At 33.7% G+C, this 17,887-nt stretch overlaps 2 protein-coding genes across 2 annotated transcripts; one reads left to right on the forward strand and one right to left on the reverse strand.

Moving 5' to 3' along the window:
* Positions 1–1,875: 1,875 nt before the first annotated feature.
* Positions 1,876–13,999, forward strand: LOC125858720 (uncharacterized). The gene is made up of 5 exons (XM_049538534.1): positions 1,876–1,907; positions 2,246–2,462; positions 3,344–3,554; positions 8,837–13,578; positions 13,726–13,999. Exons 1-4 carry the CDS (start codon positions 1,876–1,878, stop codon positions 13,576–13,578), a joined length of 5,202 nt encoding a protein of 1,733 aa, XP_049394491.1. The 3' UTR covers positions 13,726–13,999.
* A 312-nt stretch (positions 14,000–14,311) lies between these two features.
* Positions 14,312–16,395, reverse strand: LOC125858639 (uncharacterized). The gene is made up of 3 exons (XM_049538472.1): positions 15,831–16,395; positions 15,402–15,490; positions 14,312–14,525 (listed from the first exon to the last, which is right to left on the reverse strand). The coding sequence occupies exons 1-3, from the start codon at positions 16,303–16,305 to the stop codon at positions 14,382–14,384; spliced, it is 708 nt and encodes a 235-aa protein (XP_049394429.1). The 5' UTR covers positions 16,306–16,395; the 3' UTR covers positions 14,312–14,381.
* Positions 16,396–17,887: the final 1,492 nt, after the last annotated feature.

Genomic DNA, 17,887 nt, shown 5'->3' on the forward strand with positions numbered 1-17,887 from the left:
AATTACACTAATACTTCTTAGAGTTCATTTGTTAAACAAAAAAGAAGGAAAATTGGGGGAAATTATGGTTATTGTCCTTCCCAATAGTCATTGAAAAAGACGTGTACATTTAAATCTAACGCAAGCCTCTTCGTAGTTTCCTGTTTGCCTCCTTCCTGGCGAAGTTTCTATCTTTTTCATATAGTTCACATTGAATTTTATGATTTCGATTGTTACGCCAAACACGCGGCAAAATTAATAGATTCCCATTAGGGAAATAGTTTATGTGAAGATTGCAACTCACATTTCATATGTGAATATATATTCCTTCGTTTCATTTTACTTGATCTATTCTGACTTAATACTTTTCTTAAAGAAAAGTTACTGTATAAATTTTGTATCTAATCCAAATGAACCCATAAGGTATAACCACATCAATTTTAAATTTCAGGTGCACGTATATAAATTATCCTCCGGGGCAATTCTGATCAAACCATACTATTGAGATTAAAAAAAATGGTCTCACTTGAACATGGAGAAAAGAATTATATACTTTATATATATTGTAATAAAATAAAGTTGAACAACAGAAAAAAAGGTAATTAACTTTACCTTTTGAACTTCCAATCAAATTCATTGGAGATTTACATACATCATAACAAAGAGAAGAAAAGTTGGTATATATAGTTTATTAACTCGGGTCCGCCATGATCTAAGTAAAAGGACCAATTACAAAATTCTTACGCCATCACTTGTAGAATCAAACTAGACACAAGGTGCCCGTACTTGGATGTTACTCTCTTTACTCTGTATTAAGTGAATTTGTAAGGTGATGAATATCTATTTTAAAAAATGTTTAGGACATAAATTGAATGTCATTTTTCAGTTTTACCCTTTTAATTATTGTTATACAATTTTTGAAAATAGAAATAATTCAAAGTAAAATTATAAATATGAGCAATTAACTATCTTGAACTTATTACCTAAAAATGTAAATGAAGGTCAAAAAATGAAAAAGAAAAATTCAAACATTTATTTTGAACTTTGAACAATTCACTTGTTTTGAACTAGAATTTATGTAACATAAATGAAGTTATAAGATTCAACTAAATCTTTTATATAATTTCTTTTTAAGAGTGTTAAAAAGATAATAAAGTTTGTTATATTTAATATTTTGCATGGAACAATTTAAGTAATAAAAAAGAAGATAACAAAATAGAGAGTAAAAAAGTAGGACACATTCATGTTAAGTTATACAAAAATAACAAATAGATTATAGGAAGACTTAAATACCCTCAAAAATAATTTAAGAGACATCAAGCATACATGTTGATACTGAGGAGCTTACCCACTCTTCTAATAAGTAGAAAATATTGGAAGATTTTGAAGTTATATGATGTGTAAAAAATCTTTAAATAATAAGATTATTTATAAGTATATTGTAATTTAGTTTCATAAATTGGTAAAAGTAGTGTTGTATGTGTTTTTAATTTATGTGGCATTTTTTGTATTTTTGTCAATCTATAATAAAATGTCATGTTTTAAATTTAGTAACAATTTAATTTTAAATTTCTCATTTTATTTATAATGAAATGATTTATAGCGATAATGACTTATTTTTTAAAAAAAAAATCATTTATCTTAAACATTGTGTCGACTTAGATTGAAATTGACTAAAAATGGTCATTACATTACTTGTTAAATTTTTACTAAGTTTTAATTATTTTATCTTTCTTTTCATCTTTTTTTTAGTACATAATAAAATTATTTTTATTTATCGGGACTATATATTGAATAAAAAATATTTTTAATTTTTTGACAAATCTTCTAAGGAATCATTTGATCTACATATCAGTCCACTTTTTAATGAACTGAATTATATGGGTCAATAAATCTATGCGAGATAAATATGTTTGTATTATTGTGAAGTGATTTTATTAGATCATTTGGATTTTCCTTCCTATTTTGTGATGGTCTTAAATTTTATCTTTAAAAATTTAAAACTTTTTTTCGTAAAATATAAATATACATTTTTGCATTATAATATTCATAAATTATATATGCTTTACGTCCTTAAAATTTTTATGACTCGCTAGACATAAGTTGGAAAAAATTAAAGATGGCCCACCTCGTCAATACCTAGGACTAGGAGTCTACTAGATTTCTTCAAGGAGTGAGTTTTCAACAGTTTCCATCTACACTCTCTATATATTCCTCAAACAAAACACCTCTCATTGTACTACTACTACAACTTGTTTGGTATAAGCATAATCATAATCATAATCATATTCAGTTTTATTTTGGTGATCATCGATCGATCGATAATGGGTACACCAAAAGAGCACATAGAAGAAATAAGGAGAAGCAAGTTCTCAATAGGAGGTGAAGCAAATCCACTTACAGAGGATCTTCATCAGGCTGTCAAGAATCTATCTGCTGAGCTTTATGCTAAGGATGTCCATTTCCTCATGGAACTCATTCAGGTTCTTGCTTTGTTTCTGCCTAAACTAATTACTACTCCGTATATGTATAGTTCGACTAAACTTATTACTCCAATATGTATATATATTTTGTAAACTAGTCGAGTGAATTCTTTAGGATATTATATGACTTTTTTTCTTACTTTCTATTTATCTTTTTTCGATCATTGATTATTGGTGTTTTATTTGATCATAATGTCAATCACACTACAATATGTAGATAATATCTTGGAGTTTGGCTATATTTTTAGTATTAATGTTTAAGTAGTTTACATGAATTTTTTTCAGTAGAAATGGTTTTATTTTAAATGAAATCATTTTGTTTATATATTTTTTTTGGCTGTAAAAGTAGTCATAGTAGTAGTAGCAGCATTATAAAGTATTTTATGTGTGGGTTGTAATTTTGACAAAAGGCCAGCAAGATTGCCTAGTAAAATAGTAACTCTAACCACTTGTAATAAGTTAGCCTATTTTGATAATCTTACTGCCATTGCGAAACATTACTACAATACTACCTACTCCTATATATGTTTGTACTTGTTTAAAAATATTAACCTCTTTAACCTTAAAAAAAGAAAGAAAAAAAAAGACAAGCAACATTGAGTGATTGTAAAAAGCCATTCTTGGTACTTGTAGTAAGTGTCCATACACTATACTGAAAATAATTTTCATTTTTATTTCTACAATTTAGCACATTAAGAAAACGACATTTTTATTTCAATCTTAATATTAACTAGTATTAATTAATTTCTCAAGAAGACATTTTGAAATGCTAATACTCATGAGTATCTATTGTAATAAAATATACATTAATTCCCCCTTAATGCAGCCAGGCGTACGTATATATAAAAAGGTTTGAGTGGTAATAATATTTGTAATTGCAGAATGCGGAGGATAACGAGTACGACAAAGGCGTGGATCCCTCGCTGGAATTCGTGGTAACTTCGAAAGATATTACGGAGACCGGAGCTCAGGCGACGCTTTTGATCTTCAACAACGAAAAAGGATTCTCCCGGAAGAACATCGAATCCATATGCAGCGTCGGCCGTTCCACCAAGAAGGGCAATCGCAAGCGTGGATACATCGGCGAAAAAGGTACTTAATCTCCCCAATTCTCTACTATCAACTCATTACTCTTTTTGTTTACTAGTTTATACTATGCTCTCAAAATTAAACCCCAACTCTCGTTTGCCCCCTCATTTATTAGCTCAAACAATTTTAATTCATTAAAGATTGGATTGGATTGGATTGGGTCGGGTATTGACCAGTTTAATGATTCATTACTTGACCCGACCAAATTTGGATTGAATTTGAATCTCGACTTCTTTGTTGTCTTGATCCATTATTATCTGCTTAAATTTGACCCAACTCACCCAATTGTTAACTGGTTAGAGAACCTGCTATACATGGTTAGACTTTTTTTTTGTTTTAAGGAAATTTCCTCTAATATCGTAAGTGAAAGATAAATTATACAGTCCAAGACGAAAAAGAGAAAATCAAGCAAATAAGAAAAAGTACATTTGCATAAATCTATAATAAACATAAAGGTAAGTTCTCTAGTATTTCCTTTCATTCCTATTCAAATGACGTTCAATAGTAATATTAGTAAGGCATAATACATATATTGGACCCTAAATTTGACTTCAAATTTTAACTTTGACCTCCAACTTTCAAAGTGCACAAACAAATACTTTAACTATCCAACTTTTAAATAAAATAAACACACGATTTTTGCAGCCAAAGTGCGTGAAATGCAAACGCTCCAACGTGTATTAGTGAGCCACTCAATGACTGCCAACTAATTAAATATTTTACACGTCATTTTAGAACTAAAAAAAATTAAAATTAATTTTAACTTATATACAAGAATCAAAATTAATTCTTCCTAATGGTTTTTAGAGCTTGGAGCTCATTGTTTGACGGAGCTTAGAGGTTTGTTGATGGCTGGCTTCTTGGTTTAGGTGTTTGTGGTTGTTGGGTCTGTTTTCATGGGGTTTGGGGGGGGGGTCATTTGGATTCTCGCCGGAGATGGCGGATCTGATGTGTTTGGGGTCGGGTATTTGGTGGGGTTAGCGAGCTCGAAGCTCGTTCACTTCATGGGTTGTGCTCCGGTGTGAGGAAGAAGGAGAACGACTGGGTATTTGGTGGCGTTTTGCCTGAAAAAGAAGAAAATGAACGGAGGTTTTGGGTTGTCGGAGATTGGCCGGAATCTGGGGGTAGAGTTGTCATTTCAACATTTTTTTACTGTTGTGGGACTCGAAAATTACTCCTAACTCGCGCAGAATACGTGCACATCACGTGTTTTGCCAAGTAGGATTCACATGTTTATTTATTAAAAGGTTGGATAGTTAAAGTGTCTGTTTGTGCACTATGAAAGTTGGAGATCAAAATTAAAATTTGAAGCCAAGTTTAGAGTCCAATATATGTATTATGCCTATTAGTAATATGTAATAAGAAAATGCAAATAAAACACTACAATTGACTCTCTTTAATTTAAAAACTGATAAGAAAATTTTTCTTATCAATTATTAAAATTATTAATCATAACATACTGTGAGCACGTTATTTGACAAAAATAACTCTAATGATAAAATACAGTTATTTGACGTATGTAATAATCTTTTATCTCAATCTTACTCTTATCAACCTTGACGCACATAGAATGTTATTCTGTAATATCCATAATGTGGGCAATGACCTCTCTCGTTTTATTCCTTGCTCTCAGTCATCCTCATAATCTCATCTTCCAATGACGATCTTCATGTCCAAATATAAAAAAGTACTAGTATATCATATCGGATATTGTAGCTTCTATCGTCGTCCTTATATCTATTAATAAGTTGGGAGAGAATCACATTATTCGACAATATATTTTGACAAATAGCATAAACAAGTGTGACTATTTGAAGAAACATTTTATTTGTGTCTTGTTGGCATGATATTATAGTCCGTATTAGTGTTGCGTTCATCAAAAACAATGGTAGCAAATACTGAGCACATGCTCTGTATGATATACATTTAGCCAGACTTTTGAGTATGAGGAATGAATTTTTGAAGTAAGAATAAAAACAGAAGGGAAAAGGGGGCCTGATATACCCCTCAACTTTGCCATTTGGATCTGATATGCCCCTCGTTTCATTATGAAAGTGACTCATATATACCCTTACCGTTCTATAAACGGCTCACATATACCCCACCGTTACAAAAATGAGATCACATATACCCTTCATTTAATGGAAGTTAAAAAAATTATTTTTAAATTTATATTTTTGACTTTAGTTTATAATTTTTTTTTATTTAGGGGTATATATGATTTTTCTAGCAAATTTCAAGGTATATTTTAATTTTTTTCGTAAATAAATTATTTTTTGACTTTTTGATTTTCATTATTTGAGTTTCTTATTCTTATTTTGTTTTTTCTTTCATATCTTAGTGTAAAGAAAAAAAATTTAAACTATTTTTTTCGTGGCTATATTATAATTTAAAATTATTTTTTTTGGATATATTGTAATTTAGTTTTTGTATTTGAAGAAAAAAATTGGGTCATCTATAATAAATTTTACAAGAATATTAGCAAAACTTAAATAAATTTGACAATCAAAATAATAAATCTAAATTAGTCTTTGAAACAAAAAAAGTTAAATAAAAAATATATGTTTGAGGAGGATTAAATATACCCATATGGAATTATTTTTTTTTGGAAAAATTAAACTACAATTAATATTTTCACTTCCGTTAGAGGAAAAGGGTATATGTGAGCCATTTGTATAACAGTAGAGATATATATGAGCCCCTTTTATAACAAAGGGTATATTAGCTCTAAATGACAAAGTTGAGGGATATATCTGTATCAGACCCTTTTCCCAAAGCAGAGAGATGAAAACCTGACAAAAATCAACAGTAAAAATGCTTCACAATATTGGATTCTGAATATTGGTTATGACAATGGTTGGAAAAATTAGCTAATATGAAGGACATCAAGAATACATGTGTATTTTTCTTAAAGCTAAAATGTCAACAGAAAGGGGAAAAAGAAATTACACACTATAAAAAGAACACAAAAGTTTGAAGGCATACCTTTTAAGTCCGTGTTTTATTCAATGGCGAACTCTACTCTTGATGCTTCACCAATAACTTGTGCTAAAAAGAAGAAAAGAACAAATTATTGCCCGTTAACATGATCTTAGATAGGAAGGTGTGGATGACACAGATTAGGATAGAAAATTAATGGTTAGGTGTGCGTCCCTACTAGTAGGTAGAAGTGTTTTGTCTTGTTGCCTTTTCTAGTACTCTTGCACTTTCTAGTCATTGATTTTTGTGACTATCTATTATTTTGTGTAGTTTGTTTGTTGTATTATTTTGTTGTAGTACTATTATGTTCCTAGCTATTGTTTTGTTACTGTCTATTGTACTTTTATTATGTCTTTTCATATACTATTTTTGCTTTGAATTGGGAGGTTTGTCGGAAGCAACCTCTCTATCTCGCCTTTGAGGTAGAGGTCAGGTTTGCGTATGTTCTACCCTCCCCAATCCCTATTGTGTGGTACTACATTGGGTATGTTGTTGTGAAATTATTGTCCTTTAGATTTAAACAATCTGTAATAAGATGTGATAAATCTGTTTTACATCTAAATTGAGCCAGTCAATCTTGTCTTGAGATGAAGAGTCGTTCCTCCCTAGTACCAGAGTTGCCCATCTGCTTCTTTATCTGTTCTTAGGTTTGGCCTTATTTTTCTCCTCTGCTCTTGCCAAATTCAAAACTTTCCCCTTTCTATACTACAGAGAGTCCACATTTTGGTCATGATTTCAAATTCCAAATTTGGATTTGGGATTTTAACTTTTTAAAGATATAATACTTTATATCTTGTGAAAAAGAGAAGAGAATTTAATAAAGAATAACTAGTTACTACTATTATGGATTTTTAAAAAATTATGTTTATTTTAAAGTTTGAAATCACAAACATTTCATTTATAATAAAGAATATGGAGATATGTAATTTATCGATGCAACGCCTTGGTATATCTTGATGTCTTGTTTATGAACTATGGTTTGCTCATTTGATTATAGAATTTAGAAAATTTTGATAGTTTACATGGGGTTTTCATGTTCATGAGCCAAAAAAAAAAAAAAAATACGACTTAAGAAATCTATATTGAATGTCCAAACAGAACTTCATCTTTAAGTTCAAATAAATGTGATTTTAATTCATGTCCAAATGGAGCCTAAGTTGAAGTGTTAGTGCTGCTACTACTTGTTGTATCTGTTGGTTGCCTTTATGGTTCGTTAAGCTTTAAGTTGTTGAATACAAAGAGTGAAAAGTAATTCATAGTCATCATAAATCATTTCTCCTTTATGTTTTTCCAATAGTTTAGAAACTATGGTTTTAGAATACTTAATTTGCTTAGAAGACACATTTAATAATAGTGGAAAAAATATAACACGTGCAGATTGGTTCATAAAGCTGACTCTGACTTGTTTGGAATGATGTTTTAGTTAACAGGTCTTGAATCGTTTGAGCTTGCCTGACCATAAATCGTTTTAGTTAACACCTAATCTCTTGTACTTCCCATTATGTCTTTCTCTAGACTGTTTTTGTCTTGAGTCGGGGGTGTATCGGAAAAAGCCTCTCTACCTCAACTCTAAGGTAGAGGTAAGGTTTGCCTACACTCTTTTCCCTTGATACCATTGTGTTGGATGACATTGGATATGTTGTTGTATAAAGGAAAACCTTGCTTTCATCAAAATGAAGTGCTATCTTTTCTGTTCTTTTTCCTCTATACTAAACAAGAGTTACAAGAGGGAACACTAATATCTTATTAGTATTTCTTTGATTAGTGGATCTCTGATAGTTTTTAATGAGGAGTTTAGGTTTGTTTCCATTTAACCTCATCATCCCTTTTTTTAATGCCAAAATGATCTGTTTAAATACGTTACATTTCAGTTAAAATTTTGACTTGAGATGTCAGGTGATAGTCCAGCATGTGTTAGTTTTCATCTTTATAATTCAACTTTCAAATATTTGGAGTTGGGCACACAAAAGAGACCCTTAAACTTGCACTGTAGTCTAGAAAAACTGCATATGATTTTTTCCCTTCAGAGAGCAATTCAAGATATATTCACGTCCAACTTCAATAAGTCTGTTCTTGATCATGGATTTATACCTGACAGCCCTTTGTTTGCTTCTTCTTCTTTTCATATTACATTATCTTTTGAATAGAAAATTGATCATTTTCTAGTTTCTTGATGAGTTTTATTAACGGAATGCATTTGGATTTGATGAATCTTTATTAGTTTTTCTTTACTTAATTGAATATGCATATACCTTATCCGAATTTGTAACTTGTTTCTAAAAGAACTTGTTGCATTTTTCTCTCAGGCATTGGCTTCAAGAGTGTGTTTCTCATCACTGCTCGGCCCTACATTTTCAGCAACGGGTATCAGATACGATTCAGCGAGGAACCTTGCCAGCACTGCAATGTAGGCTATATTGTACCTGAGTGGGTGGAGGCAGACCCAACTCTTTCAGTTATTAGACAAGTCTATGGATCTTCTGCTACCCTTCCAGCCACAACTTTAGTGCTTCCGCTGAAATCTGACAAGGTGAAACCTGTTAAACAGAAGCTTTCCAGCATTCATCCTGAAGTTCTTCTCTTTCTTTCAAAGATAAAGAAGCTCTCAGTCAGGGAAGACAATGAGGATCCCAGGCTTAACACAGTCAGTGCTATTTCCATTTCTAGTGAGACTGATTTTGTTAAGAAGAAAAACATTGATGCTGAATCCTACCTGCTCCATCTCTCAGCTGATGAAAAATCTGGTCTGGGGGAATGCAGTTACTACATGTGGAAACAAAAGTTTCCTGTCAGGCGGGAGCATAGGGTGGATAGAAGAATGGAAGTTGATGAGTGGGTAATCACTCTAGCTTTTCCCAATGGAGAGCGCCTCAACAGGGGAACAAGCTCTCCTGGGATTTATGCTTTTCTTCCCACAGAGATGGCTACAAACTTCCCCTTCATTATTCAGGCTGACTTTCTTCTAGCATCGTCAAGGGAGACGATCCTTCTGGATGACATATGGAACCAGGGCATTCTTGACTGTGTTCCTTCTGCTTTTGTCAATGCTTTCACTTCACTTGTGAGATCTAGTGAAGATGCTCCCATTTCTACTCTGACTCATATGTTTGGCTTTCTTCCAGTGAATGAATCTCCTTATCCAATTCTTAATCGTGTGAGAGACTCCATTAAAAGAAAACTGCTGGATGAAAGTATCATTCCATGTGAGTCATATGTGAAACAACAGTTCTTTCAGAAACCCAATGACGTTGGTAGGTTGTTTCCTGCTTTCTGGAATCTGCTGAACAAGGCGAGGAAGCAGGGGGTTGTATTGCATAGCATCTCATCCCATGGAAGATTCATCGTAAACTCAGCTTTTGATAAGGAGATGTACAACCACATTTTGAACTTTCTGGAAGTGAAACAAGTTGACCATGGATGGTATGCGAAGTGCATTCAGAGTTCCAATTTTGTTTTGGGAGTCTCAGAGGATGTTTACTTAGAACTTTTAGCATTTGTTGCTGAGAGATGGTCGTCTTCTTTCAAGACAACTGAGATGATGAACATTCAACTTTTGAAGTACGTTGATTTTGATGACGATGTAGTTTTGTGTAGCATATATGAAGCGCTCAATGGTGATCATTCGTTGCTTTTATCTCGTGAACCTGGTCACATCTCTTGGCTGATCAACTGGAACTCAGAATTTCGTTTTGTCAATCATCTTTTCTTTGCCAAATCAACACAAGCAGCAGTCGGGGATCATTCTAAAAGTCAGACAGTTTTGGATTGGCTTAAAGATGAGGTCAAGGTGAGATCTGTGAATGTGCATGACTATGCTGTTCTGCTTCTTAACTCACACAGTGATGATAGAAAGATTGCTATGGCTTTAGCCCACTTCTTACATCAGTCCCTTACAAGGAACTATTTATCTAAAGATCAAGTTGCTGCTTTATGCCGTAAACTGCCGCTCGTTGATCACTATGGACATGTCACCAGACAGAGGAAAGGGGTAGTGGTGCCTGCAAATGGAAGTAAATGGGCGCAGTTGATTGGTTCAAACCCATGGAAAGATGAAGGCTATGTTGTGCTTGGAGAAGATTATTTGCATTCTGGCAGCTATGCTGGAGTTTGTATCAGCAAGGAAGAGCTTTTAGCCTTTCTCAAGAACAATGTTGCAGCTATGGACATTCCAGACCTACCCCCTCCTGATGCAGAAATTTCTAGTATGGCTTCTCCACTGACCAAGGAAAATGCATTGCTAATGTTAGATTGGATTCGTAAGATGAAAAGGAACAGGTTTTCCTTTCCAAAAAGATTCTTGACCTGCATAAGGGAGGGAAGCTGGCTGAAGGTATCACTAAGTGGTAGTCCAGGCTACAGACCTCCGTCAAAATCATTCTTCCATACTTCATCATGGGGACATCTGCTGCAAAATAGATCAGTTATTGTAGATATTCCATTAGTGGATCAGGGTTTTTATGGCAGTGAGCTAATACAGTACAAGGAGGAGTTAAGTACAACAGGTGTCATGTTTGAATTTAAAGAGGCATGTGAATACATTGGACAACATTTTATGTCTCTGGCAACTTATTCTACTTTAACCAAAGTCCATGTGATGTCAATACTCAATTTCATCAAGTATCTGCGGGAGAAATATCTTTCCCCAGATACCTTCATCAATAGCATAAAGGATAGACCATGGTTGCAGACTACTCAAGGTGAGAAGAGCCCACAAGAGTCTGTTTTCTTGGACAGTGAGTGGGATGCTGCCTCACAGATCAGTGACATTCCATTTATTGATAATAAGCATTATGGGAGTGCAATTCTTTCCTTTAAAACAGAACTAAAGCTTCTTGGAGTGGTGGTTGGTTTTAATCAAAATTACCAGCTCGTTGTTGACAACTTGAGATCTCCAACACGCTTAGGTTGCCTGAGTTCTGATGCTTTGTTCTTGATCCTGAAGTGTATTCGCAACCTGAGATCATCTGAAAAAATATGCAGGGCACTTAAGGATAACAAATGTATGAAGTCCATAAACATGGGGTGGAAAACTCCGGCTAAATGTGTTTTGCTTGATCCTGTGTGGGGCTGCCTGCTGCAGGTGTTTTGCAGTTTTCCTCTTATTGATACAAATTTCTATGGAAGCAATATCTTGTCATTTAAAAGCGAGTTGCAGAAATTAGGGGTGGTGGTTAATTTTGAGGAGGCAACTAAAGCTTTTGTTGCTGTGTTCAGGCGGCAGACATCTAAGGGTTCATTAAACAAAGATAGTGCTCATTCCCTTCTTTCATGTTACAGAAAGTTAAAGAAAACTAGCTTTAAATTTCCTTCAGATCTTAAGAGTTGCATTCAAGAGGTCGAGTGGTTGCGAACTCGAACTGGTGATAAATTACCTAAAGAATGCATACTTTTTGATTCAGCTTGGGAAGCTCTCTCTTCAATCTCTTTGTTGCCTTTTATTGATGATAGTGAGGCTCGGTACGGAAGGAGCATTCATGAGTATAAGGATGAACTTAAGAGTTTGGGAGTTGCGGTGACTTTTGAAAGTGGGGCAAAGTTTGTGCCTGCAAGCCTACGATTTCCTGATGACCCTAGCGTCATTACTGTTCCAGCGGCAATCTCATTGTTAGTGTGCTTGCAGAAATTGGAGGTGGATAATAATGATTATCTGATTGCTTTGCGGTCAAAGCTTGCTAGAAAATGGATGAAGACTAATGCTGGTTACAGGTCACCAGATAAGTGTTTTTTGTTTGGTCCTCAGTGGAATCCTATCTTACTGCCTGAAGATGGTCCTTTCATCGATGAAAACTTTTATGGCTCCAACATAGGATCATATAAGAAAGAGCTCAAGTCTCTTGGTGTTGTAGTTGAAATTGGAGATGGATGCTCTTTGCTTGCTGATTATCTTGATTCACATTCCAGCAGGATTACTATCACTCGGATCTATAAGTACTTGAGCAAGTTCAACTGGGAACCAGCAAAAGAAGATGCTAGAAAAATATGGATTCCAAATGGTGATAACGATGGAGATTGGGTGAATTCTGATGATTGTGTTCTGCATGACAAAAGTGGTTACTTTGGCCTGCAGTTGCATGTCCTAGAGAAGCACTACGACAAGGAACTGCTCGGTTTCTTCTCCAAATTAGGTGTCAAAAGCAATCCTTCTCTTGATGATTTTATCAAGCTATGGAATTCATGGGAAAATGCTGGCTGCAGTTTGTCACAATCAGAGTGCCAAACTTTCTGGGAGTTCATTGTGAAGCACTGGAGCTCACGAACTGAGAAATTTCTGTCTGAAAACTTGTCAAAACTTCCTGCAAGTTCAGGCTTGAAAAAGGAAATTTTGATGCTTGACAAACGTGATGTTTTTATTGGTGATGATCTCTATCTGAAGGATTTATTTGAAAAGTCTTCTTCTCATCACTTGTTCGTTTGGTATCCACAACCAAGCTTGCAATCTTTGCCTCGACAGGAGCTACTTGAAATTTACAGCAAAATTGGTGTTCGTAATTTGTCTGAATCTGTTTTGAAGAAAAGCCTGTCTTCTGTTAATTGTGATGGACTTGAGCAGGTGCAGCCAAAAGAAATCTTCATTGGGAGGGGTTTGTTTAAGTTAATTCTTGGCTTCCTTGCTGATCCTTTACTTCAAATGGAAGTGCATAAGAGACATGAAGCTCTCAAATGCCTCATGGATGTCAGTATTTTTGCTACATTAGAACCAATCACCATGGATTGCAGTTTGTCACTTTCTTCTGGAGAAGTCCTGAATGTGAATGTAAGCCGAATGATTTGTTGGGAAAGAAAAAGTTCAAAGATGTTCCTACAGAGGCTGGACAAATCATGTGGTTACAAAAGCAAGCTTGAGTATGCGACATATTTCTCTGAAGTAGTTGCTGAGGGAATTCTAAAGGAGAAAGAAGATTTTGTGCCTCAACTGGCTGAATTGATCAAGTTGGGGTTCGTCCTGGAATTTGACGAGGCAGCTATTGAGTTCTTGATGAAAACAGAGAATCTGCAGATATTTTTGGAGGATGAAGAATTTCTCTCCTCTGCCTTCACTTCTGAATAGGTATTTATGTGTATTAAATCTCCCATCCCCATTATTTAACCCCGTATATCTTGTAAAATGTTTATGTTGAAACATGATCATCTACTTCTCTCTGGTTGAGATACAGAATCCGAGTACTGACTATCCTGAAATAATTTGTTTGTGCAGGAGTGAAGACATGGTTGTAAATGGTCTAGAAGAACTTTTTGATTGACTGAGGCCCTCTGTAGATGCCAAATGGGATTTCTGTTCTGTTGAATGAAGATTGATCATTTGTTATAATTCCCTGCTAGTTGTCAATGCCCTTTGTTTTGTATTTAGTTGCTCTAAGGTTCTCTGTGTAATTTACTAAATTTGCTCTTAGAGAGATACAATGCTCTGTTCCATGTCTTTAATTCTGCATCTTTTTCCAGTTTTATAATAATTGAAATTATTCTCTTTAGTTCACATGTTTATCTACCATAATGTAGTGTGTGCAAGCTCTCATGCGTGTGTAGATGAGCCATTTGTGAATCCTTTTTGGCTTCCCCATCCATGAAGAAACTTTCTGAAAATCTGGTAGAAAAGAAGTTGAGATTTCTCCATCACTTGATTTGCTAAAGTATAGTTTACTACGTGTTGACCAGAAAAAGAAAAAGAAGAAGACATTCTGGAATTAAGAGGTATATACAATCTCTTAAGTCTATACAATTAATATTAATTTCATTACAGTGGACCTGCTATTTGATTTGCTAAAGTATAGTTTACATCCAGTAAACATAGCAAACAAAGGGTGATGAGTTTAATTTTCCAAAAAGACAATCAAGTAAATGTGTTGTGCTTGATCAAGCAGGTGCTTTTCCAGGAAGAGTATGGGTGCGCTTGTGCCTGGAGTAACATGATCGAACGTTCAGCATATTCTTTGACAGTGCACTTTTAAAACTCTTCCTCTTCGTTTCTTTCTTCACCTTCTTGCCCACAGGCACCACCTGCATGAAAATGTAAGTTTACTACTGTTATTCATTCTTTTGGTTTTATATATGCCAGATATTATCTGATCTGTTTATGTTTAGCTGCTCTAGTGTTTGTGCTATTCTGGTGTTTAACGAAATCTATTTTTGTTTATTTCCCTCAAAGAAAAAAGCGACCAGAGTAAAATCTTTGCAGTTAAAAAGCTCAAAAGTAAGCAAACGACTGCAGATTTGTTTATAATAATGGCACATGCATAAAACAACAATTCTGCCGCAATCCAAGCTAGATGGGATTGACTATAATCCATGTACAGACTCACATCAACCAAATATTTGAAAAACTAACTTCTTTGATCATAGAGTTTTTTCTGCATTTTATAGCTAGAACTAGTAGTTATACTTTTGGTATTACGAGTTCACAGTTAATGCTTGTAGTAGTTTTGACCTAACATGACCTATGTTTGCTCGAACTCTTCAAAAATATAACACCATGTTGGATACTCCAAAATTAGTGTATTTTTGAATCCCACACTTGCGCGACAACATTTTTGGAGAGCCCGACAACATAAGTTTTGGCTTGTTATCTTTGCTTCATATTCAGAATAATGTGTTCAGTCTAATGCATTGCACAACAGGTTGGGCTTTAATTCTGAATAAATTGGATAATCCTACAGCTTCTAGTTAACAGTTGCAACATCTCTGTCATCAAAAGACTGGGAAAAGTTTTAACTGTCTTGATAAAGAGCTAAAGGCAACTGTTTTTACTTTTGAAAACTTACAAATTTTCTTGACAATTATGTATTTTAATAACTAAAATCATTACACTAATCATATGAAAGTTGGAAAATTGCCATTTATATTTGACAAAAATTAAAGAATCACATGCATATATACCTCTGTTGATGAAATGGTAGCAGCAATAAGGGTTGTTGGTCTATTAGTAGCTGCAATTGGAGTTGTGTTCTTAATGACATCCTTGTTACCTGCATTACACATTAAATGGTTAGAGAGGAAAATTAGGTTAGGAAATAAATTAGACTTGGCTAGACATTGGCAGTGGCGGAACCAGGATTATATACCAGGCGATTAAATGTCATACCTAATAACTAACATCTATGGTGACCAAAAAAATTATTGAATCCTCTTTGCCATTATATTACAATTTTTCTTTATATTAAAGGGGTTAGTATAATTTTTCGATGAAGGAGATTCAATTAATCGTCATGCATAAACAAGGACATGCATATATTTGAGATAGAGTCTTAATGACATGTTTCTATATATCTTTTTTATGATAATTGATTAAAGTAAATTAATACATACCGATTATTACTTCATTAATCTTCTCGTCTTCAACAACATTGTTATTATTTGTGAAATATACTCTAAAACTTGGTGAACCAGGTCCCTCATCATCATAACTACGTTTTATCATCCTTTGATCATCTTTATTATTATCATCATCTTCAACATCTCCATGATCCCTTTCTTCTTCTTCGTCGTCGTCGTCGTTTTCTTGAACGATTGCTTCTATCAATTTTGCCACTTTTTCTTGATCATCATCATTTGCTTCAACTTTTTTAATATCCTTAATTACATACTCACTTTTTCCTAGGCTTCCTTCTAAATTTTCATCATCTTCTATAGCATATGAAAGCAATTCTTTCTTTGAAGGTGTAGATTGTTTTGTTGGCCTACGAAAACACCTTCTTTTCCTCTTGTCATGTAAACGTCGACGAAGGAAGTTTGGGGGGATCATATTGTTCTTGCCTTTTACCTTAGAGATTTCACCCCCCATTTTTTAAGATTTTTTGTAAGACGGATCGAAAACAATAATAACTATGCTTCAATCCTAAACGAGTTAGGATTGACGAAGATCAGCGTACGTAAAATTAGCTGATTTATGATAAGGTAGCTAGCTAGCCAAAGACAATGATGAAGAAAGGCCCTAAAAGAAGAGATTTTGACTATATATGGCAAAATTTTTTCTCTCCTTTTAGGAACTTACTATAAATAATGATAAGGATTTTATCCTCCAGGAAAGAGGAATATAAGGTATCCAAGAAATGCATACATGTATTCTGAGTTTTTCACAATATCTAAAAAAAATATAAATTAATCAAAATGGAATATGGTTAATTGAACATTGAAGGGATGTGGACGAGCATGGATTTCGGTTTAGTTTGATAAATTAATTAATGAAAAGACAACAATTAGTATTTGCTAGAAAAATAAAAATTAATTTCAAGAATCTCGAGCTTATGTTTATAGATAATTAGACTATTAAATCTTGTGAAATTAATCTCAAGAATTATAAAACAAATTAAAGAGTAGAGCCTATTCTTCTTTCAAGTCATCTGTTCGACTTGACTCTTGACATCATGTGGTAAATGAACATTGCGGGTGTGTTCAGAGGCGTATCTAGCGGGTGTTCCGTGGGTTCACGTGAACCCATGCTCCCCTCTCTAGATTATATATAATAGTGTTATATATTTTTAAAAATATTTAAATATAGAGGTGTGAACCCGCGTTAAAAGTAGCATATAATAATATGACCATGATTAGGTGCACCTCTCTAAGCATAAAATCTTATATCTATCTTGTTTTTGTTAGTAACACCCCTCCAAGTGGTTACCGGTAACACTTTTGGCATTTCAATCAATTTTTCTTTTGTTTCTTGCTTTAATCTTTCAAATTTTTCAAGTGTGTAACATTTGAAATTCCTAAAAAGAATTAGCACGGTAAAATATCTATATAATTAAATCAAATGTGTATAAAACTAGTAGTATTATATATGTTGGATCTATAATTTTTAAAATTTAAAGGTTTAGTGTTAAGAACGTAAAGGTCAAACCGATCAAATTTATGTCTTAGATGCATCTTTTTGTAATAGTGCACCCGTCCTTCCAAAATCCTAGATACGCCTCTGGGTGTGTTTGGTACGAAGGAAAACATTTTTTGAAAAATGCTTTTCAATTTTATCATGTTTGGTTAGGTAAAATGTTTTGGAAAATGTTTTTTAAATCAACTCATTTTCCTCAAATTTAAGAAAAATGACCTCCCTTCAAAAATGAAGGAAAATATTTTCCAAAATTCTCCTCCAACATCATATTACAATTCTTTTGTTGAAAAATTAAATTTAAAGTTTATTCTTTTAAAAATATTTTCAACTTCAATTTTTTATTTTTTATCTCACCATCCCACCCCTACCCCCTAACCCTCCCCCCCCTCCCAAAATAAAATAAAAAATTATAGTTTGTTTTTAAAAAAATATTTCTATTTTTTTTTATCTTTTCACCCCACCCCTCGACTCCCATCAGCCCCCTCCCCCACCAAAAAATAATAATTCAACTTCAATTTTTTATTTGTTTACCCCACCC

This window comes from Solanum stenotomum, chromosome 3 (assembly GCF_019186545.1).
Source record: "Solanum stenotomum isolate F172 chromosome 3, ASM1918654v1, whole genome shotgun sequence".
In the NCBI taxonomy this organism is placed as follows: domain Eukaryota; kingdom Viridiplantae; phylum Streptophyta; class Magnoliopsida; order Solanales; family Solanaceae; genus Solanum; species Solanum stenotomum.